Here is a 25,314-nt window from a genome sequence, read left to right on the forward strand (position 1 = left end):
GGGCTAAACGAAACATCAGGAGCCCTTTCTGGGCTGGACTGGGGATCAGGAGCCCTTCCTGGGCTAAACGAAACATCAGGAGCCCTTTCTGGGCTGGACTGGGGATCAGGAGCCCTTCCTGGGCTAAACGAAACATCAGGCTTGCTCCCTCGTGGTGGGCACTGTCACCGGCTCTCGCACCTGGTCTGATGCGTTGGGCTCAACATCCGAGGCGATCCTCTTCTCAGCCGTGGGGCTTTGTTCCGGCTCGTGGATCGCGGCGGCAAAATGGCTCTCCATCATCGGTGGGCTCAGGTTGATGCTCCATACCACGGGGAGATGGTGGGCTGGACTCAGGCTCCTGAGTAGGGCTGGTGTTGTCAGCGATGTCCACGGTCAGATGGGATTTGCAGGACACCAGCACCCACTCGATGAAGGTGGCAAAGCTCTCCCGAGGACCATCCCCGGACAACTGCGCTCGTGTGGTGGCAGTTGTCCGGGTAGTGCGTGAGGTGGGCCAGGGACAGAAATTTGTTTGTGTGGTCCTCAAGAGAGCGTTCCCCCTGGTCCAGCAGGAGGAGTTGGAATGTGGGGTAATCCATCAAAGAAACAAAATAAAAACGGGAAAAAACTGGAAAAAAAACAAGGGGAAAGACGCCGCTATACTTTACTTTTGGGTCGGTTATTCTATCACGGTCAAGGTGTGTGGAGGCAGGCAGGATGACGAGGACGACAAGGATTCAAATAAGGATATTTAATGTAGAGACAATAAGGCAGATTCGGGTAGATGAGACGCACGCACGCACGCACGCACGCACGCACGCACTCACTCACTCACTCACTCACTCACTCACTCACTCACTCACTCGGGGTAACATTCACAATAACCGACCAACTAGAACACAAGAGACAGGAACGGATATAGGGCAGTTAACGAGGGACAGACAGGTGAGCACAATGAGGTGATTAACTAATAATTAGATGGGCTAAACCAACACAAGGGGAAGAAACCACAACAAACAGTCCACAGGGGTGTTACATAAGTAAAGTACTTAAGTAAAAAGGTTTTATGCGTAGGTAATAGATTACACTTACATTAGGCTACTTGTCCATCACCTGTTATAGATGCAAAACTTACACATATTCGAGAATCAAGTTATTTCATTATATAGTTAACAAGTTTGGGAATATTTCAAATAAAAAAAGGAAAAATGAAAGAAAACCAAGCCTACATCAGTTATAGAGCACTATCGTGGTGGCTGTGTGTCACATAACCCAACCCAACCCAACCCAACCTCCCCCCCAACTGGTGCCCCCTCAGAAATTCTAAGTGCATGACGCCCCTGCGTCCCTGCCCCCGAGGAACGCAATTTCTACAAAGGGCCTACCCAAGGACCACTTGCTTAGGGCCTCCAAAACTCTAAACATGCCCCTGTGTGGCTTATTGAACCAAGACAGTGATAAAGACAAAATTGTAAAGCATACTATGTGCAGATACGCATATGAGCCCAAAAAATGTACACGTTAAGCTTTTTCCTCTCATATAAAGAAAACGCACTGAGACAGTCATATTAAAAAACCACATTCTGTGCACACCTTACTAATAAAGCATACTATGTGCAAGAAAACAGATGAGCCCAAAATATGAACTTTAAATGTAACTGTCAATTACATGAGCCATGTTAAATGTTTTGTTTTTATGGTTTTCTAATGGGAGGAAAATGCTAAAAGTGTAATTAAATGTGTTGCGTTCATATTCTGGGCTCATCTGCATGTCTTTTAATATCACTGTCTTTGTTAAGCGGCAACCTTCCGGTCTCTCTCATGAAACCAACACGGAAGTGAATAAAAATGCAATTCATCGACTGGCCGCTAGAGGCTGGCTCCAAAAGGGAGTCAGTCCTATAGACTCCCTATGTTAAAATGCCCAACTTTACAGCAGAAACAAATATGTATAGCTAATTTTGCCCTTCATGACAACTGTGAGGGGGGTTAATTTTTTTATAACTATATATCCGTTATATATAAATATCCGTTTAAATTATATTAAGTCTTACATTTCTGCATAATTAAGGGCGTGGCTACTTGAGTGACAGGTGGATTGCCGCTGCTGTCACCACCGTCAAGCTAGGTGGGCGTGGTTTCAGCAACCAGCTCCCGCCTCTTTGCCCATTTTCGATTATCCGGGAGTGACATGCTGCCAAGATGGCGATGGCCGGCTCCGCCAACTTTGAGCTTCAAAAATGCTCTTCAGAAACCTACGGGTGATGTCACGGACACTACGTCCATGTTTTTATACAGTCTATGGTCTTAGTACATCAAGTCAGCATTTTAAAATGCTACAAAAATGTTAACAAGCTCCCAGGGATTTGATTTTGGTTGTCATTTGTTGAAATAAATATAAAAAATTCAGTGTGTTTGTGTCTGTCCGCTGAATGTGACCAGCAATCTCTGATTCTCCTCCATGGCCATGGAAATATTAATATTTACAATGACAACAATTATACGTCATTGAAATGCTTCCAACAAAGAAATGGATGAACTTCTGTCAGCTTGTTGAACACATACTTTTATTTGGATATTCTACCATATATATGGCCGGAGCAGCAGCAAGCGTCCAGCATGCAACACTGTTTTCACGGTAATCAGATCAACATTGTAAACGAAATTCTGCAAAACTTATGTGAAAAAAATCTAATTATCATGCGAAGCGATAAAATAGCTTCTCTTCCCTGAAAACGATACAATGAAGAATGTGAATATTTAACTTCAAGGCAAAAACAAAACAAAAGATAAACAGGTGTATCCGTATTCACAGATATGTATGCATATCTATGTCCATGTTAACTTCAGCATTTGTAGCAGAAGGGCGATCCTCCCAGAATGGCAGCGGCACCCCAGCATGCAACGTGACATAGCTTCATGTTCTCAGCTAATGAATCGGAACTCTCGCACATTCAAAGAAAATTGCTTGAAAAATAAGGTGGCTTTTCTCACTGTTCTTAAACCGCAGTTTATTGAGTTTTTAAATCCCACCTTCAACCTCAGGTAAAACAATGTTTCATACTTTTTAAATTTTGGAATGGGGTTAGCATTCTTTATAACTCTGGATTTACTACAAATTGCGGTACTAAAAGCAATGTGTAAAACAACAGGCTCTCATAGCAATTCGTAACTGTTTTACATTTTTGCAAATTAGTGGCTAATTCATATGAAGTTGTACATTTGTGCAAATTGTCTAATTTGTACATTTTCGTACAATCTGCTTACATCTCACATTTAGGGGTGGACCCATGTGTTATTATTATTATATTAAATTTCTGCACGAATCACATTGGACGAATTTATATGAAATTGGCTCCTCATAAATAGTTATGTTATGTCATGAGATTGGGTTAGTGTAAAACCTATCACGCGTGTTTAGCAACCCTATATTTGATAAGACAAGAGCTGTGCAGTTTATAATATATATATATAAACTGCACAGCTCTTGTCTTATTAAATATTAATGTGCTTCACAACACAGTCATAATGGCAGTGAAGCGACACAGTTAATGCCAAAGGACATGTAATAAAGCCAACATGGCAGATGTAGTATGTCCGGATATCATTCATACCACACACATTCATAATATAGAGAACATACTATTTTGTAAGTTTGTCACTAAATGTAATATCCAGACAGTATGCGATTTCAGATGTAGTGAAAATGTCAAACAGTGATGGAAAATGTGTTAATTTTTTATTAATTTGAGTGGTGAAGAGTGGTTTATTCTTAGAGTTATGGACTGAAAAGTCTATCAACGATAAACTGTAAGATCATGAACGTATAAATGATGTGCAAGGTCACGAGTTGTGGTTGGCCTATCAATGAAATTGACATTGCAAAAATGCAAAGGAACTTAGCCAGGGTTCCCTTTCGAGACGGTCTCTCGACACTGCGTCGTCGAAGATGTCGCTTTGGGGTTATCCCCTCCTTCCTCGAATCTACTGAAGCCTTATGAAATCTCGCGGGTGAAAATTCACCCGCCAATGGCGTTCAAGCATGCAAAATATAGGTTGGCCATTGCCTCTCCGTTGAGAAATGCTTATCCGCGGTATAGTGCCTGGATTGCCGCTCCCCTGCAGCCTTCCCGTGAGTATGACATTTCTTTCAGATCTCTTCTCGGACCGCGGTATATCTGCCTGGGCGATGCCCACTCAGAATCAGCACTGCGTGAGTCTGTCTGTCCAGAATAACAGTGGTGGACCTTATGGACTCTGGTGATGAGCTGATGCTGACTTAAGTGTCCGCATTCCTCTCACCCAACCCTTCAGGAAGCCCATATTCTCACACTCCCCCTCCAGGAAAAGATCCAGTCGCTCACTCAAAAGCACGACAATAAGCAGCCCAATGTCAGAGCAGTGGTCTGCCATGTTCGGAGCATGGAAAAGCTCCAATCGCTCTGTTTTCACGCGAAAAGCAAGCCCCCACCTCAGGGCAGTGGTCTGCTGTATAGAGATGGAAAGTTCCCAGCACTCACACGACATAAGTAGCCCCCTGCCTCAGAGCACGGTTTGCCGTGCACAAATCTCAGTGCTGTGACCTGCTATGCACAGAGCAGGAAGCACTTCGAACGCTCACTCACTCATAAGCAGTAAGCAGCCCCCTGCCTCAGAACGGCAGTCTGCCTTCCAGCATCGGCCGCTCGCTCACTCTCATAATATTCGGCTCCCCGCCTCTGAGCAGTGATCAGTCATGTATAGAGTCATATTACATTTCTCGGGTCGATTCTGAGCTTAGTTAAGAACAGCAGATGGCGCTGCATGCACTCTGCTCATTTCCAAATCCTTACACACACTTGAACCTAAAATAATCATTCATAAAATTCAAAAAGGTTGAAGCGAATTACAAGGGTGTTCACAGTGGGCTGTGTTTACATTAATCTCGTCATAAAAGCATTCTGAGCCGAGGTGAAATTACATGATTCAGCCGAACGCACAAGCGCTCTTCAGCGCTCTTCTTCATGAGCATTTGAGTGTGCGGATAAAAACTACAGTAGCGCGCTATCTGCTTTTAAAATCTATGCTCAGAATCGATTCCAGAGAGAATCGCGATGCATTCGGAAGATCTCAGAATTGATCCACGAATAGATTCTGCATCGATTTATCGTCGCAGCCCTAGTGTGTAGTGTTGTGTACCTTAGCTACTGTGCACGCTGGCGCTGCCGCTGGTCATCGCTTTCTATTTAAGCTCTACACAACTGTTATCTAGCCCCGCCTCAGCCCCTTGCATAGGGCCTGAACCAGCAATGACTCCAGAGAACGGTCGTGGCCGAAACGCTGTGTTTTGTGATCAAAAACTAGTTACCCTTGAGCATTGACTGTTCCGTTGTGTGGCTTGACAGCTATAAGACAGAATACAGAAAGTTATTCTGTATTGAAACTCTTTTCACTGGTAAGATAAAGTTCCAAATAAAAGCATAAAGTGCTTCTGTCCATGTCGGATTGTACGGAGGCGTGACATGCTCTTCCGGGGACAGCGAGTGCATTATCAGAACGCTCCCCCGGACAGCTTGCGCTGAAACAGATCCTCTCGCAGGCTGGCCGAAGGACTACTATTTCAGTGCATCTGGAGAATGCCTGCCTCTATTTTCAGAGCATCAAGAGTGTTTCTGATGTTGCTTCATAGAGTCAATTGCCCAATAGAGATTCATCTCCACTCCACAAGGAGTCTTGCGGCATCTCGGACTTGAACTAAGGCATGTCTATTCGGGATATTTATTTTGCGGAGGGTTGGTCCTCGCAAAACGCTTCCGGTAGATTTAATTACCTGAAAATTCCCCTTATTCTTACCGCATGTTCTGTCTGTGCAGGGGAAGACGGCTGAGCAGCCATTGGATGACTGAGAGATTTCGTGGCTATGCCCCTCTCTGGCACATGCTTCAACTAGGTTGTATAGGCCGATGTGCAGTGCCATTTCTCGCATTGTTGTTAATAGCTACTGCATATGCAAAACTGATGCATTCATGACACCGCTTTCTGTGTCCTATTATTTCAGCAGTATTCAGGTGCTACAGATGTAGCTATCTGCCCTGTTTTTGTGCTTATGAACTTGGTTCTTCCCACAGATTTATGCTGGACGCTGTGAATATGTCACTTGTAAGAGCTGGTTTAATGTTGTATGCACCAATATGTTTGTTGCTTATTATTACCACGCTCTGCATTTCGTTAGTCCAGCATTGCTCAAATGTGTACATTCATGAAATAATTGAATGCAGCTCTCTCCCCTCTAAATGAGTGGAGTTTGTGTGCTAAATAATTCTGGACGATTGACATAGTCCATTCAGGGAGTATTAAACCACCACAGACTTCTGCTTCTCAATCACCCAGAGAGTGCAACTGGGCTTTGTTGTAATGCGAGCTTGCATTTCACAGGGGTGCTCACAGTTTGTAACTTATACTTCCGTTCATTTCGAGCCGAGAAGTTTCTGCCTTTAAGAGTTCCCAGGAAGCACTCAGGCTGATGGCTGCGACTTTGGCAGTGTGCTTTGCTTTGTTCTCACACATAAGGCGACGATAGAAAGACTGTCAGCTCTCTTATGTCTGTTCTCACGTCCCGCACTCTTTGTGGCCAAGAGGAACTGTAATGGACTTTGTGTCCGGATCGTTCTGCTGTGCAGTGCATTAAGTCATAATATATCTATTGAAATGTGCATTCAAGTGAGGGCATTGAGACAGACCCTCACACAGGTTTGGCCAGGGCACTGGATTATATCTTTGGGCTTGAACATATCTACTTTATGGACAGATAGTCCCTGTTAGTCACCTTGACTTTTTGCAAGAGTACTTGGACAGCAACTGTATACCCTCCTTGTTTTAAGTATATACCGTCATAACGGCATGACACCATATTTATAGTTGCCCGGCAGAATGTCCTGTCAATAAGAATTTCGAGTGGCACAAGAAGGCTGATCACCTCTCGCCCACCTACACGATCAAATCATACTGGGCACTCTGGCCAGTTCTGTGATTTGAATGTTTCCTCACTCGCATCGCGAGTTTGCCTTTGCAAGAAGATTATGTCTACAACTTGAACTGAGATTGTGGGTGGTGTCAAATAGATGTTGACGCCCCTGCAAAGTGGTGTTCAACTAGGTCGTTTAGCCATTCACAGTCTGTTGTTACAGGTGCAGACATTGCTACCTTTCTGCGTGAATGGTCACCCTCGTGGGTTATAACTGTGCTCATTGCTTTTGTACACATTCACGGTGTAAAACTACAGACAGGAATCTGTCATCGTTTTGTTGGTTTCTCCCACATAGTTAGTAACCTTTGCGGAAAAACCTATGCCAGGTGGGCTATGAGGCACCTATGCGTGTTGCTATAGCCTGTATGTGTTATTATAGCCTGAATGTTCTTTGCAACTCATGCATTGTCCGTGCAGGAATCAAGCTAGCTGAAATCAATGTTCAGCATTTGTCTTAAACTGTTGCAGCCCTACCAAGTTGGCAGTTTTTGACTCAGAGCATTATGTTCACGACAGCACTGGCATCACCGCTACAGTGGACATCAGTACTAGGTGTTGGCATGACCGCCACCATTAACCTCACAGCTCGGTCAGCCTTGCCACCGGTTGCAACATTATGCAATAGTGTCTGTGTTGCTGCCGCATGCATTATTTGGCCACCAGCACACTGTGATAGTGCAGTGCTCACACTGTGAATGTTACATGTCCCGGGGTAAACATTGCTAGGCGATACTGCTGCCGCCTATCCATGTGTCTGTGGTGCTGAATGGCTGCTGTTAATGCAGTCTGGAGACAAGTGCCGTCATGAATGCTGGCAGTGAGTGTATGGTTAATCCAGGATGCAGGCAAGACCTTTAATCTGCGATGTGTTTGCAGTAGTCTAATGCTTGTGTAACTTGCTCTTATAGCTGTTATGCGTTTATGAGATCTTCCGTTTATGAGATCTTCCTAAAGTACTTTTAGCTGAGGTCAATGGCTTTGCTTGCAGCCGATCTGTACCTTGGCTCTCAACACAGTGAGACTTTATGAGATACCCAAAGCGATATATTCAATGGCGCAGTGTGGAGAGACCGACTCGAGAGGGAACGTCTCAGGTTACCTAATGTGCCCTCAGTTCCCTGAGAGGAGGGAACGAGACACTGCGTACGCTGCCTTGTTATATAGCTCAGAGTCTTTGTGAGCTGCACTCTGCTTCAGTCCAAAGATTCTGAGGCAATGGCATTTAGCGCCGCCTTATAGTGCGGGGAGCCCGCCTCTATTTTGCATGCTTAAATGCCATTGGCTGGTGAATTCTCGCCGGCGAGATTTCATAAGGCTTCAGTAGTTTCGAGGATAACCCCAAAGCGACATCTTCGATGACGCAGTGTCTCGTTCCCTCCTCTTAGGGAACCAAGGTTACGTTAGGTAACCGGAGACATTTAGGAATGTGTCTTACCACATTCAGAAACCATGGTAATACTATGGAACTTTTTGTAAGGGTTTATTCAGTTTATTTTCATAACTCTGTTCACATTTCCATCCCACAATTTAATTTTCTAACCTAAGAAAGATTTGGTGACATATTCCCCATTCGATTCTCATATAATGTTAAAGGGGTCATGAACTGCCTTTGTTTTTTATTTTGTACTGTTCTCTGAGGTCCACTTATAATGTTATCAAGATTTTTACATCAAAATGCGTGATGATTTAGAAGTAATAAACTATTTTCTGCCCTGTTTTGACCCCCCTCATCAGAACGCTCTGTTTGAATAGGCGTGGCGGATTGTAGACTCGGAAGTAAACGCCCACTGCTATGATTGGCTAACAGTTGTGTATGTTTGACAGCCTACATCCTTCACAGATGGACGCTGCTGTGATTTAGGTTAAAAATGCATAAATACTCAGTACATATCAAACTATCTGTAATAACAGACAAAGTAATAGTGACCATGTGTGGTGTGACATTACTGTCAGATCCAATATATTTGGCACAGCATCATCTTTTATTTTCAATCTTTTTGAATACTGCGTCGAATTGTGCCTTGTTTATAAACAAATCTGTTATAAAAGGAAGTGAAAAAGGACCAAGTTCTTACTGACGTGATCTGGAACTTCATTAAAAATAAAATTCATCCACTGATCACTTTTTCCTAATGTTGGGATCAGAAGGAAGGCAAGGCAAAGACTGTGTTTTTCCACAGCTTGGCACTGCAAAGCATTTTGTTGCCATCTTTATCGTTTGGTTTCTGTGTAGACCTGCATTTGCCTCTCGCTATTCATCTACTACATGCGCGAATCAGTGGGCGGGGCTAAACAGGCAGTGATGTAGAAGTGGGTGTTGATCTTTTCTGCGGAGGCAGTGTTTAGCCGCACTATTACGTCATAAAGTGACAGATTCCACAACCTGCCATTTATAAGCTGTTTTTAGACTAACGAGAAAGTTTTGAGTTCTGAAACTTACAGGATGTTTTTATAGTACAATGATCTCTTATGTGTCAAAAGATTAAAGGAATTTAGATTTCTCAGTTCATGACCCCTTTCATATAATACATCTTCTAAAGTAACATACATGCCATCCTTTGAAAAGTGCATAAACACGATGCATGATCTTCCTTAGTATTGTTTCAAACTGCTTCCCCATGTGTGCTGATTTGATTGGTCCTTTCTCACTGTTCTCCTGGCTTGCATGAGGCGTGTTGTTTGATGGCGTGTGTGCGATGATATTTATGTTTGTGTGTGTATGATGGTGTTGTTTCTGCTGAGGTTAATCTTGCATGTTCTCTCCCTCCTGTCCCCTGCGTGACACCCCCTGCTGCCCCCTCCAGGACCTTGCAGTGGGACACTGACCCCTCTGTTCTTCAGCTGCAGGCTGACTCTGAGCTCGGGTATCTCCTCCTCTCTGTCTCTTTCTTTCTTTCATTTTCCTCAGATCTGCTGAACTTTTAAATGCATACACATACACATTTACATGTACAAATATTTTTCAACAGATGTACATGCATTTCTTTGGACACCTATTGCCTACATTCAGTGCAGAAATGTGTGAATTCATTTTTTAATTCTTTATTTTGTATTGACTTAAAAGAATGCATAATTTAAAATGCAAACATTTTAATTTTTAAAAAGTAGAATTAAAATGAGTTTAAATTAAAATGTTATACTTTACCTTATTACTTTTTACAGCAAATGCTGTCCAGACTACTCTTGTTTGAAAGTATCTATGTATAGATAGATAGATAGATAGTTAGGTAATACAGTAAAAACACCAATATTGTAAAATATTATTACAATAATAAATATTTAGGCTGCATTATGCTCACCAAGGTGGCATTTAAAGGATCAAAAAATACTGTAAAAGCTAATATCATGAAATATTTGTACAATTTGTTAAAATATTCATAATAAAAACACTAATATAGTGAAAAATTATTGCAATTTAAAATGAATAGAAAGCTCAAAAGAACCATATTAATTTTTATACTGTATATTGTGAGTATAACATATTTTATATATGACTAAAAGCTTAGAAGTTATTGGTTGAAAAGCAAGAAGATTTATAAAATAAAAAAAAATGTAACTGGTCCATAGGCAAAGTAACTTTAATTGTAGATGAATAAAATAAGAATTAATATTATATTATTGCAGTGTTTGTCTTGTTTTTAGACTGATTGTGTTCTAGGTTCCCTTCTAATGTCTAATTTACTTTTTTTACATTGATAATCTACATTTTCATATTTGTGAATGTGTGTGTGTGTGGTATTGCACTGCCTTTGTACCGTAGTGTACCATTGTGTATGCAACTTTTTCTTTGTTCCTCTCATTTCTCTATCTCATTCCCCTTTCTTTTTAAGTTTGTCAGGTTCAAGTGTTTTCAGCTGGTCACTCTCCAGCTGTGTGCCCAGGGCTGTATGTGACAGTGATTGATGCACCATGCCATTTACATAGAATGCTTTAAACATTAGTTCTAGCAGTCAACTGAGGGTCATCCAAACTTACAATATGTTCATGGACCTGAATAATGAGCCCTACAGCATATTAGATGTAACATTGTATTTTATCACCGTGATGCAGTCAATTGTTATATGCACATGCAACTTGTGTCAGGTTGTAGGACATTCATAGTCTGTATTTCTCTCTCCCCAGACGTCGAACACATAGATTGGGACCTTCTAAGATAACTCAGGTGGATTTCCTGCCCAGAGAGGTGGTGTCCTACTGTAAAGAGACTCAGACACCACTAGCAGCTCATCAATCTGAAGGTAGATACTTACTGTAATATGTTTTGAAGATGCTACTTTTAAACTAGACTGTTGATTGTCTAGCTGCTATTTATAATCTAGAGTGGTTAAACTACATTTGAGCTAACCTTTTGATAAAGTAGCCACACTGGCAACTACAAACAAAAATTGCTAATTACATTGAAACTATTTAAGGGGGCAGATATATATAACTACTGGTAGAAGAAGTGTTGATTCATTCCAGTAACACAAATCTAGATAGTCCCTGTTAGTCACCTTGACTTTTTGCAAGAGTACTTGGACAGCAACTGTATACCCTCCTTGTTTTAAGTATATACCGTCATAACGGCATGACACCATATTTATAGTTGCCCGGCAGAATGTCCTGTCAATAAGAATTTCGAGTGGCACAAGAAGGCTGATCACCTCTCGCCCACCTACACGATCAAATCATACTGGGCACTCTGGCCAGTTCTGTGATTTGAATGTTTCCTCACTCGCATCGCGAGTTTGCCTTTGCAAGAAGATTATGTCTACAACTTGAACTGAGATTGTGGGTGGTGTCAAATAGATGTTGACGCCCCTGCAAAGTGGTGTTCAACTAGGTCGTTTAGCCATTCACAGTCTGTTGTTACAGGTGCAGACATTGCTACCTTTCTGCGTGAATGGTCACCCTCGTGGGTTATAACTGTGCTCATTGCTTTTGTACACATTCACGGTGTAAAACTACAGACAGGAATCTGTCATCGTTTTGTTGGTTTCTCCCACATAGTTAGTAACCTTTGCGGAAAAACCTATGCCAGGTGGGCTATGAGGCACCTATGCGTGTTGCTATAGCCTGTATGTGTTATTATAGCCTGAATGTTCTTTGCAACTCATGCATTGTCCGTGCAGGAATCAAGCTAGCTGAAATCAATGTTCAGCATTTGTCTTAAACTGTTGCAGCCCTACCAAGTTGGCAGTTTTCGACTCAGAGCATTATGTTCACGACAGCACTGGCATCACCGCTACAGTGGACATCAGTACTAGGTGTTGGCATGACCGCCACCATTAACCTCACAGCTCGGTCAGCCTTGCCACCGGTTGCAACATTATGCAATAGTGTCTGTGTTGCTGCCGCATGCATTATTTGGCCACCAGCACACTGTGATAGTGCAGTGCTCACACTGTGAATGTTACATGTCCCGGGGTAAACATTGCTAGGCGATACTGCTGCCGCCTATCCATGTGTCTGTGGTGCTGAATGGCTGCTGTTAATGCAGTCTGGAGACAAGTGCCGTCATGAATGCTGGCAGTGAGTGTATGGTTAATCCAGGATGCAGGCAAGACCTTTAATCTGCGATGTGTTTGCAGTAGTCTAATGCTTGTGTAACTTGCTCTTATAGCTGTTATGCGTTTATGAGATCTTCCGTTTATGAGATCTTCCTAAAGTACTTTTAGCTGAGGTCAATGGCTTTGCTTGCAGCCGATCTGTACCTTGGCTCTCAACACAGTGAGACTTTATGAGATACCCAAAGCGATATATTCAATGGCGCAGTGTGGAGAGACCGACTCGAGAGGGAACGTCTCAGGTTACCTAATGTGCCCTCAGTTCCCTGAGAGGAGGGAACGAGACACTGCGTACGCTGCCTTGTTATATAGCTCAGAGTCTTTGTGAGCTGCACTCTGCTTCAGTCCAAAGATTCTGAGGCAATGGCATTTAGCGCCGCCTTATAGTGCGGGGAGCCCGCCTCTATTTTGCATGCTTAAATGCCATTGGCTGGTGAATTCTCGCCGGCGAGATTTCATAAGGCTTCAGTAGTTTCGAGGATAACCCCAAAGCGACATCTTCGATGACGCAGTGTCTCGTTCCCTCCTCTTAGGGAACCAAGGTTACGTTAGGTAACCGGAGACATTTAGGAATGTGTCTTACCACATTCAGAAACCATGGTAATACTATGGAACTTTTTGTAAGGGTTTATTCAGTTTATTTTCATAACTCTGTTCACATTTCCATCCCACAATTTAATTTTCTAACCTAAGAAAGATTTGGTGACATATTCCCCATTCGATTCTCATATAATGTTAAAGGGGTCATGAACTGCCTTTGTTTTTTATTTTGTACTGTTCTCTGAGGTCCACTTATAATGTTATCAAGATTTTTACATCAAAATGCGTGATGATTTAGAAGTAATAAACTATTTTCTGCCCTGTTTTGACCCCCCTCATCAGAACGCTCTGTTTGAATAGGCGTGGCGGATTGTAGACTCGGAAGTAAACGCCCACTGCTATGATTGGCTAACAGTTGTGTATGTTTGACAGCCTACATCCTTCACAGATGGACGCTGCTGTGATTTAGGTTAAAAATGCATAAATACTCAGTACATATCAAACTATCTGTAATAACAGACAAAGTAATAGTGACCATGTGTGGTGTGACATTACTGTCAGATCCAATATATTTGGCACAGCATCATCTTTTATTTTCAATCTTTTTGAATACTGCGTCGAATTGTGCCTTGTTTATAAACAAATCTGTTATAAAAGGAAGTGAAAAAGGACCAAGTTCTTACTGACGTGATCTGGAACTTCATTAAAAATAAAATTCATCCACTGATCACTTTTTCCTAATGTTGGGATCAGAAGGAAGGCAAGGCAAAGACTGTGTTTTTCCACAGCTTGGCACTGCAAAGCATTTTGTTGCCATCTTTATCGTTTGGTTTCTGTGTAGACCTGCATTTGCCTCTCGCTATTCATCTACTACATGCGCGAATCAGTGGGCGGGGCTAAACAGGCAGTGATGTAGAAGTGGGTGTTGATCTTTTCTGCGGAGGCAGTGTTTAGCCGCACTATTACGTCATAAAGTGACAGATTCCACAACCTGCCATTTATAAGCTGTTTTTAGACTAACGAGAAAGTTTTGAGTTCTGAAACTTACAGGATGTTTTTATAGTACAATGATCTCTTATGTGTCAAAAGATTAAAGGAATTTAGATTTCTCAGTTCATGACCCCTTTCATATAATACATCTTCTAAAGTAACATACATGCCATCCTTTGAAAAGTGCATAAACACGATGCATGATCTTCCTTAGTATTGTTTCAAACTGCTTCCCCATGTGTGCTGATTTGATTGGTCCTTTCTCACTGTTCTCCTGGCTTGCATGAGGCGTGTTGTTTGATGGCGTGTGTGCGATGATATTTATGTTTGTGTGTGTATGATGGTGTTGTTTCTGCTGAGGTTAATCTTGCATGTTCTCTCCCTCCTGTCCCCTGCGTGACACCCCCTGCTGCCCCCTCCAGGACCTTGCAGTGGGACACTGACCCCTCTGTTCTTCAGCTGCAGGCTGACTCTGAGCTCGGGTATCTCCTCCTCTCTGTCTCTTTCTTTCTTTCATTTTCCTCAGATCTGCTGAACTTTTAAATGCATACACATACACATTTACATGTACAAATATTTTTCAACAGATGTACATGCATTTCTTTGGACACCTATTGCCTACATTCAGTGCAGAAATGTGTGAATTCATTTTTTAATTCTTTATTTTGTATTGACTTAAAAGAATGCATAATTTAAAATGCAAACATTTTAATTTTTAAAAAGTAGAATTAAAATGAGTTTAAATTAAAATGTTATACTTTACCTTATTACTTTTTACAGCAAATGCTGTCCAGACTACTCTTGTTTGAAAGTATCTATGTATAGATAGATAGATAGATAGTTAGGTAATACAGTAAAAACACCAATATTGTAAAATATTATTACAATAATAAATATTTAGGCTGCATTATGCTCACCAAGGTGGCATTTAAAGGATCAAAAAATACTGTAAAAGCTAATATCATGAAATATTTGTACAATTTGTTAAAATATTCATAATAAAAACACTAATATAGTGAAAAATTATTGCAATTTAAAATGAATAGAAAGCTCAAAAGAACCATATTAATTTTTATACTGTATATTGTGAGTATAACATATTTTATATATGACTAAAAGCTTAGAAGTTATTGGTTGAAAAGCAAGAAGATTTATAAAATAAAAAAAAATGTAACTGGTCCATAGGCAAAGTAACTTTAATTGTAGATGAATAAAATAAGAATTAATATTATATTATTGCAGTGTTTGTCTTGTTTTTAGACTGATTGTGTTCTAGGTTCCCTTCTAATGTCTAATTTACTTTTTTTACATTGATAATCTACATTTTCATATTTGTGAATGTGTGTGTGTGTGGTATTGCACTGCCTTTGTACCGTAGTGTACCATTGTGTATGCAACTTTTTCTTTGTTCCTCTCATTTCTCTATCTCATTCCCCTTTCTTTTTAAGTTTGTCAGGTTCAAGTGTTTTCAGCTGGTCACTCTCCAGCTGTGTGCCCAGGGCTGTATGTGACAGTGATTGATGCACCATGCCATTTACATAGAATGCTTTAAACATTAGTTCTAGCAGTCAACTGAGGGTCATCCAAACTTACAATATGTTCATGGACCTGAATAATGAGCCCTACAGCATATTAGATGTAACATTGTATTTTATCACCGTGATGCAGTCAATTGTTATATGCACATGCAACTTGTGTCAGGTTGTAGGACATTCATAGTCTGTATTTCTCTCTCCCCAGACGTCGAACACATAGATTGGGACCTTCTAAGATAACTCAGGTGGATTTCCTGCCCAGAGAGGTGGTGTCCTACTGTAAAGAGACTCAGACACCACTAGCAGCTCATCAATCTGAAGGTAGATACTTACTGTAATATGTTTTGAAGATGCTACTTTTAAACTAGACTGTTGATTGTCTAGCTGCTATTTATAATCTAGAGTGGTTAAACTACATTTGAGCTAACCTTTTGATAAAGTAGCCACACTGGCAACTACAAACAAAAATTGCTAATTACATTGAAACTATTTAAGGGGGCAGATATATATAACTACTGGTAGAAGAAGTGTTGATTCATTCCAGTAACACAAATCTAAACAGTTCAACCAATTTAAAATAGAAACACAGTCATTTGCATTACTAACACTTAAGGATGAACAGCAGCATTAAAAAAAATTCACTACAGAACGTTGACTCAAATTAATCTGAATCATTTTGAATGAGTTCATTTACATGAATCTTCTAGTGAAGCGATTCTCTGAAAGGAATCAGTTTAGGAGGGCCTGTGTGATTCAAGTTCGTTCAGCTGTAAAGCTGCATGTACAATATAATGTGACATAATTTAAAAACAGCACTTTGTCATGCTACATTGTAGATTGTTACTGGAAAACCTGTGTTATTTTGGAAAGAGCTGAGCGGTTGTCACACTAATGAAAAATGTGGTGAGCATTGCTTTCAGTTAGTTATTCCCCAACTCTGAACTATAACCACATGAACTGTGGGGAGGAAAATAATGCTATTAATCTATTTAGGTTTTCTGGCTAACTATGATGTGAGGTCACAACCTATGCTTAATACATAATAAATGTAATTCAAATATATTTTCCTGATGTTTCAAAAGCACCATTTTAGAGTTAGAACTATACAGTTGTTGCCTGTTGTGTGAAGTGAAATTTATGTAGCGCAAAATTAGACATTTAATTACAATTGTACATGCACTCACCTTGTCAAACACTGTTAAGATCTACAATAACTTATTTATGTAGTTCTGAAATGGGCTATGTTAAATTGAAAGGGGCTGCTTGGTGAAGAGCTTTGATTTTCATCGCTGTCAGGTGGGCTGTCATCCTGACCGTCTGGTTCCGTTGAAGAGCTCCAAACCTGTGCAGATTAAGATTCATTTGACCAGCTGTGGCCTCCATTTCCTGAGAGGGGAGGTGGGGGGACGGCTTTTTTGAAAAAAGATGCCTGCCCATCAGTGGCTCTGCTTGAAATGGCAGAACAGTAACGGCATTGAGTCAGGCTTTAAGTGGATGCAGACGGGTAATTCAAGATGGCTTCTATCATCAGAACATCACTTGGAGTTGTGTCTGCGTTTCTGGGGAGGGCTACCGTTTTACTTTCACCTTTCTGTTGAGAATGTTGGGTCCAGTATCAGTTCAGGTGCATGATATTTAAAAAATATTGTAGATGAATCCTTTGTAGACCGATTTCTAAATCCATCTACATTTAAATAGTAATATATCTGGGATAGTTCACACTAAAATGAAAGTTCTGTCATCATTTATTCACCCTCAGGTTGTTCCAAACCTGGCTCTCTTTTTTCTCTGGAACACAAAAGAAGATTTTGATAATATTCAGTTTTGGTGACATTTACTTTAAAAATCTAAATCAAAATATCTTCTTTTGAAAGAATTATAATTTTTAAGTGAACTTTCCCTTCCAAGTCAGGACTCAACAATAGTGACTTTTGGTTCAACTTTGGTTATATTTTTTATTAGCCCTGTAAACATATAAATACATTATTTATTTATTTATTTGCATATTTTTAGATACTAGTTCAAATATCTCACAAAAATATACTTATATAATTTTTTTTGTATACTTGAATTAATTTTTTGTAAGTTTGCTTTAGAAAAAAAAATAGATTTTTCATTTACAATAGTAACTAGTAGAAACTATGCAGCTATAATGATAATAAAAAACAGCTATAATAAAAGTCCAGAAGGATATAAATTCATAAACCACATTTTTCTGGTGTTTACTGTAAATACCATGGTAATGTTATTTAGAACAACAATATTCCAAACATCACTGAAACCCATATTTAAGCTTGGAAGGTAAGAAAACAAAAGATACAGTGAAATAGCATAATCGGCAATCCTTTTTTGTTGAATCCTGAAAGAGTACAACTCCTTTAAATGGTTAAATAGTAAACTCGTACCTCATGTAGCATGATACCGTATTAATAAAACTCCTCGAGCTGATTGATTTATGAAATGTGAAAGTGCTTAATCAAAGCCACTTTGCTTGTTTGTAAAAGAATAATGTCAGGATATTTCTCCTTATTAGTTTAAGTGTGGTTCCTACCACAAAGACGACTTGGCTTCTCCATTTGTTAACTCGACACAGCAGTCAGCACTGAGCCTCCCTCTTCCACAAGTGTACTCTAATGTACTCCATTGGCTTCAATCATATATCTGAAGCCAATCATATTTAAAGTGTCATATTTGAATTACATTTTTAAATTTATAGCTTTGTTAAAATGAAGCTCACAAAGAGCTCGGCTAATTTGATTGCATCCCCCAGACTCGGGAGCCAGGCCTGGTATAAAATGCAGATGGTTTGAAAAGCACCCTAAACATCTCCATATGGACGGGACCCCTAACAAGCGGCTTTTGGTATATTTGCATAACATCGCTGGTAGTTGTGATGTGAAGCACAGTTTTTGCTATTTGGTTTCCTCTGATTTGGGGTTTAAACCTGCAAGCGGTGCACTAGAAATGAGTGTTTTGTGAAACACAGACTTTACCTCGCTGCTCTCCTTCTCATCTTCTTTTTTCCATCTGCATTTCACACCAGAATCCCTCCATCCTCTCATGGCTCCTTGATCCCTACGCTGGCAACAGCTGCTTGCCATGTGATTGGAGACTTCCTGTCATTATAACTGATGTGTTTTTATTCTTTCCACTTCCTTGAAGCCTGATCAGAATTAAAATTGCTGGCGGAATTTCCTGTCAAGGCAGGTCATTTATTCAGCAAGTGCAACCGCTGACAAGCCTTTGATTGGCCGTTGCCCTTAGCAATCGCACTCTGTACAGTTTATTTGTTTTTTCCTCTCGGCCTACAGATGCAGGTTGAGCTCACAGCTGGCTGTAGGTACAGGTTGTCTGTCCAGGGGAGACCCTGCCCCTACAAGACCTCTCACATGAGAAAGAGAGGAAGTTTTAATAGGTCTTTCCACCACCTGCTACAGCTTGCTTTCTGTGTTTGTTCAGGCCGCTGCAGAGGTTTCGTCCATTGATTGGTGAAACTAAACAGATGCCTTTTTTTCCTTTTCTTTCTTTTTCCTCTCTGACCCTCTCTCTCTCTCTCTTTTTCCCTGAGTTGGGGGATGCAAAAACCGCCCAGGTGTTAGCCCCCCATAGGCTGCACTATAACACTGTCATGAAAGCCAGCAGTGCCTGCAGAGACCCTTCTACCAGCAGCAGCCAGCATGTAGTTTGATTAAGGTCAAATTAACCTGAGCAGTTTCCAATATACCCTCTACTTACAGTACAATGGCTAAAGATTTGCTTGTTTAAATGTCTCCTAAAAAACATACTGGTAACACTTTACAGTAAGGTTTCATTTGTTAACATTAGTTAACATGAGTTAACAATTAATAATACTTATACAGCATTTATTAATCTATGTAATGTTTATCTCAACATTTTTTAATATATTTTTTAAGATCAAAAGTTGTATCTGTAAACATTATTTAATGCCCTGTGTTAATAAACAAATGAGACCTTACTGTAAAGTAAAGAATTATTTCCCTATTCCCTTTGTATAAGGTGGTAGTCCTTTTCACGTGTGTGCTCATACAATAAACCTTAAAATTGTTCATAACACTAACTAATCTACAATTCCTGTAGCATTGAGGATCATTTTCCATTCAGACACTACTGTTAAAAAGTTTGGGGTCAGTAAGATTTTATGCTCATCAAGATTGCATTTATTTGATGAATAGTGTGAAATAATAATAAATTGTGAAATATTATTACAATTTAAATTATGCGTTTTCTATTTTATGTGTTTTTCTGTTTTCTATTTTATGTATTTTTCATGGCGAAGCTGAATTTTCAGCAGCAATTACTCCAGTCTTCCATGTCACATGATCTTTCACAAATCATTCTAATATTCTAAACATTTCTTATTATTATGTTGACAGTTGTGCTGCTTAATATTTTTGTGTAAACCGTGATGCATTTTTTTCCAGGATTTTTTGATGAATAGAAAGTTCAAAAGAACAGCATTTATTTGAAATGGAATGTTTTGAGAGAAAAAAACTTTTATAAAAAGACATTTTATAAATGACTTTACTGTCATTTATACACACACACACACACATATTACTGACTCCAAACTTGAGAAGACATGAGAAGAAATTAGAAATGTTTAGGATTCTATGCTACATCTAGGTCACTAATCAGTCAAATTTGTGACACTAATCATGCAGATTCCTTTGTACAAAAGGTCAGAAGGTCTTGTCTTCACTGAAGTACAGGGTTTTTCTTAGGCTAATATCTGATGCCTTTGGCTTAACACACTCAGACGAAGAGTTTCTTAATGGATCCAAAAGGTTGGCCATGTGTATTGTGTTCGTCAGCTGTTTTGTTGACCTCAATTTAGCCCTCATTGCAGGTTTAGTCACATGCAGCTTCAACCCTTGTGCTTCCAGCAGTATCAGATTCCATGATAGATACGGTTTCAGAAAGATTTCCGCTGGTGGTCTGGGAAAAGTTGCCAAAAATGAACGCCAAACCTGTTAGCCAGTGGCTCATTTGTGGTATAAAAGCCTTCCAGATCTCACCATCAGAGGCAAAAGACCTTAAAATGACATTATTGTGAAGCAACAGCACTGGATGTGTGTAGCATGAAGTCATGACTCAGCAGTACTGGTCAGTCAGGGGTTGGGACCCATCTGAACTTTTAACCCCACTGAGAAGCCTATTCTCTCCAGCCGTAGTTTGTCTCACATCAGTCTAAATGTGTGTGACTCTGTTTAGGAAAATTTAATTCAATGAACTGTTTGCTTCCGTCTCAGCTTTGCTCTAATGAATATGGGTAGTGTGATATGTGTCCAGGTTCTTGTGTGTTGGTTGGTCGGGGATCTGCTAAGTGTACATTGTTCTTCACTCAATCAAATTACCCACCAATCACTGAGCGCCATATTCAAGGCTCCAGTTGTCTCTTGGCGACATAATTTGTATGAAAGAACTGGCTTGTAATTCTTAAAGACTGCTGGGAGTGGATAACATTGCAAAGGCATGGCTCATCCACTGGACAGTGCACTCTGGGAAAGTCGGCTTCCCAGTTATATACTTTCCTCTGGCCCATCCAGTTTCATGCTGTGCATTTTTAGAGAAAGTGACCCCTGAAAATTTGACATCCTTGAATGGATCGGTAGTAATTAAATGTTAATCTGTTAATCTTTAAAAAAAAAACAGTTTGTAAAAGAACACATTAGATCTTTTGTGTCACTCTGTTTTGAGAAGGAACAGTTGTTCGTCCAAAGGGATATTTCACCTAAAAATGAAAATTCTGTCATCGTTTGCTCATTCTTAACCTTTCTCAGGGCTCCAGATTTCCACACAATAAACATAAAAAAAATTACATTTAAAATGTAGTCATTTTTGCGCATTCATTTGCATTTTCGTCAGACATCGTCTTGTTAAAGTGTACAAGAACACTGCGAGCCATGATGTCCAGTTTGCGCACAAATGAATCTTATGAATCAGTTGTTTTTAACTGGTCTTTTCTCATTTAATTCCTTTTTTTTCATGAAGCATGAAAACGGCCTCATAATCATAAGCTATAAACTGATTCCCTCATTGAACTACGAGTAATTTATCAGTAATGTGTGGTTCAAAATAAAGTAACTGTAACTGTCATTATTTTATGTTTTAGAAAATTTTATTATTCTGTATTTAATTAAATGACTCTATATTACATGACAACACGTAATTAAAGATACATATTCACATAGTTTTATTGTAATAAATAACATAATAATAATAATAATAATAATAATAGTGGTATTAAAAAAACATTTGTAAAAAACATTTTACAAAAAAAAATGGTGTTTCATTTTAGGAGAAATTAGGTCAACCATTACTTTAATGACCTACATTAATGCTTTGAGAGCAGGTCTTCTGAAACATAGTCTTCAACCTTTTCTGATGGAGAAAGTGGACCTATCAATGAAATGTGGTCCAAATCAGCAGAGTTTGGATCTACGGGTAAGCTATAATACTTAAACGGCTTTAGCAGGATCTGCCGCTAATTACCATCAGCCGATAACAATTGTTTAACACTGTAGTTTAAAAAGTCCCAAGTATTTTACCCCAGTGCAAGATAGTGAGACCCAAGGTTTGTTAAAAACCATAGAACTTTATAGCAACCGTCATGATACTGAATTTTGTAATTTCTGTACTGCACTTGGTCACCCCTGTCCTGGAAACCATCTCAAGGAAGTTGAACCGTGCAGAAGGTCATGGAAATTATGTGATTCTTTGTTTCTCACAATCTCTCTCTTTCTTTATTTAACGTGTGCATGTACTTTTGTGTGTGTGTGTGTGTGTGTGTGTGTGAGTGGGATTCTTTTGCTGGAATGTTTCAGGGCCATTAGCTCTGGGGGTCTCCAGTGGGAAGTGGTGATTCACTTTTTTACAGTCACTTTTTTGGTAAACTTGTGGTGGTCCTGTAATGGTTCCTAATTGCAGGCAAACTGAGTTCTAACTAACTGCTAATCTGAAAGACATTACAGGGACTTTGCAGAGACCACCATAACAAAGCGGTTGAAAACAACAGTGAATGTCAATTGATCCCAGCCAAACATATTGACTCAATTAATTAATTATGTTTTCGGGTCAGTGTTTCATCTCTGAATAGTGTAGGAATAATCATAATGTTTGATGACAGAGCTATGATTATTAACAGTCAGGCTAATTGAGATTAGAATGATTTTTTCCCAGGTCATTCTCAGGAGCGGCACAAGTTATATTTGCTGTGAATAAAGATGCTTGAAGGAGGCTTACTTGAACCATTTAAAAATCTTTTATTTCTGGCACATGTATTTAATATCACCTTGACAAACAATTTTGCCTCGTTGAGAGTGTGTTGCAGTTGGTGTATCATAAACAGCAGTTTTCTGAGGCTCTCATGATGATTGTGGTCATGGCAGCTATGATTATTAACAGTCAGGCTAATTGAGATTAGAATGATTTTTTCCCAGGTCATTCTCAGGAGCGGCACAAGTTATATTTGCTGTGAATAAAGATGCTTGAAGGAGGCTTGAACCATTTAAAAATCTTTTATTTCTGGCACATGTATTTAATATCACCTTGACAAACAATTTTGCCTCGTTGAGAGTGTGTTGCAGTTGGTGTATCATAAACAGCAGTTTTCTGAGGCTCTCATGATGATTGTGGTCATGGCTTTTGCCCATAGCCTTGCCATTTGGGACCGGCTCGCCCTCAGTGTGGGTTTAGCAGGGTGTATGGGTCACATATGGAAGCGCTTCATGCTGGCGTGTTGTTTTAGCTCTTTTATACAAGAGAAAAGCCGAGGGTGTCAGTGTTCACAAAACTAAAGGTTAGCCAAAATTCGCTCTCATACAACAGTGGTTGCTATTTTCTTCCATCTCCGTCCCAGGGAGAGTCATGTCGCATTTAGATACTGTTACATTTACTCTCTTTTGATCTGCAATGTCAAAATTAATTGTTGGCATTAGAGGGGATGTCTGTCTTTTCTCCCTTTGCTCTGTGCTGAAATGCCTAGACTTTGAATTCATCGAAATCGTCTGACTCTGGTTTCAAGCCCAAAAAGTCCTGAATCCCCAATGGTTAGGATCGAGGCGGGATGCCGGTCAAAAAAAAAATTTAAATCTGATATCAGACAATACAATGTCTTTCACAGTAGGTGGACCTTGCCAATCTGGACCCAGATGATTACAATTTTCCTTTCTTACCGCCACATAATAAGATACATGAAACCACCTCAGCCAAAAAATCGGCCCCTGTCCACAGAGCCACTATAATAATATTTGCCATCTGATGTGTGTTGAACATCAGATGGGATACTGTTTCATTCCTCTGAACAGTTAAACTTTTTCCATGTAGCACACAAAAGTTGAAAGTCCCATATTCCCCAGGAACTTCTAAGATCGTTGTAAGGTCAGGTGAGGCGGTGTACAGGTCTGGGTGGTCGTAGGATTGCTGCTACAGAGGGTTTCTATTAAGTATTTCAGTTCTGCATGAAAAATAAAAAAAAATGTGTGTGTGCGTGTATATATATATATATATATACACGCACACACACACATATATGTGTGTGTGTTTATATATTTTTACTACTCATATATATGTATGTATATGTGTGTGTGTGTCTATTGTTTCCTACACTTATTACTATTTTATGCTACTTTTGTACTACTTTTCATGTTTACCTACAAGACCCTTGTTTACCTTTGGTACCTAAAGTGTCTCTGATTAAGCAGGGACATGTTTAATGATTTTAGCTATTGTAAATATATACAGTATATAAATTGTATTTATAAGAAAATAATGTTACATTTAATGCAGTTTTATGTAATAAATAAAAAAAACTTAATATTTTGTGTGCTGATTGAATGAGTTGTTTTGGTTATGTACTACAGGGGACATTAGGGGGCACTCTTAGCACATCAACGTCATAGAAACTGCAGCAGCATTCAGACTTCTGCTGCTTTGAAAAGCCATGAATTGTGTACTTAAATAAATTCCATGATATAGTTTATTAAATAATTTAATTCCGGGCTATTTCTCGTGTATTGTAAACGTAAGAATTGGAATAGTGCATTTCACTGCTGAACGATTGAAATCAGTTTATTTTATCACCAAGTTTTAGTGATACATTTCTTGTTCTTAATTCGGAAGAAAAACATGACTTCTTTAAGACATATTTCGCTAAGCACTTAAATAAATCTTGAAATCAAAGAATTTTAGCCAGTGTGCCATCTCTCTTTTGTGACTTGCTGAAAAGTGAGTTTAGCTCATTGCCTGAGTTGAGTTGCTCATTTTGACAGGCTAGGGTTTGGAAAGTTTGAAGTCATGAGGCTTAATCATGCTCTGTGGCCAGTCTGTGCATGGCGTGGCATGATGACTCCTTTAAAGATGTGGTTCTGGGAACAGGCCAGCTTCACTGGCACCACATTTGCGGGCCAGAGACCCATTGCATAATGTAGGTTCATTACCAGACCAGAGTCTTGGTAGGTCAGGAATATGGGATCTGGAACAGTAGACGCTCAGTGAAAGGAGGAACTAATCATTTTCATTAGAGTTTGTGATTAATGTCAGTCTGAGATGCTGTAAGGGATTCATTTCACATCACATATAGAATTTAATTGTCAAGGATTTTTATACAAACTAAAAAACTTGGAGTTTTTGAGAGGTAATAGAGCAGTTTTATATTCAGCATTGTTTCAGAGCGTAATTACTTTGACTTGTAGGG

At 39.7% G+C, this 25,314-nt stretch overlaps 1 protein-coding gene across 1 annotated transcript in view; it reads left to right on the plus strand.

The window, feature by feature from the left end:
* The window catches only part of LOC107591649 (cytoplasmic dynein 1 intermediate chain 1-like), an 85,121-nt gene that overhangs the window by 10,058 nt on the left and 49,749 nt on the right, over positions 1-25,314 (plus strand). Inside the window, exons 8-11 of the mRNA XM_016280868.1 lie at positions 9,793-9,852; positions 11,111-11,226; positions 14,393-14,546; positions 15,805-15,920. Coding sequence (XP_016136354.1) covers positions 9,793-9,852; positions 11,111-11,226; positions 14,393-14,546; positions 15,805-15,920 — 446 coding nt within the window. The remainder of the gene's footprint in view (positions 1-9,792; positions 9,853-11,110; positions 11,227-14,392; positions 14,547-15,804; positions 15,921-25,314) is intronic.

This window comes from Sinocyclocheilus grahami, unplaced genomic scaffold (genome assembly GCF_001515645.1).
Source record: "Sinocyclocheilus grahami isolate Dianchi unplaced genomic scaffold, SAMN03320097.WGS_v1.1 scaffold144.1, whole genome shotgun sequence".
In the NCBI taxonomy this organism is placed as follows: domain Eukaryota; kingdom Metazoa; phylum Chordata; class Actinopteri; order Cypriniformes; family Cyprinidae; genus Sinocyclocheilus; species Sinocyclocheilus grahami.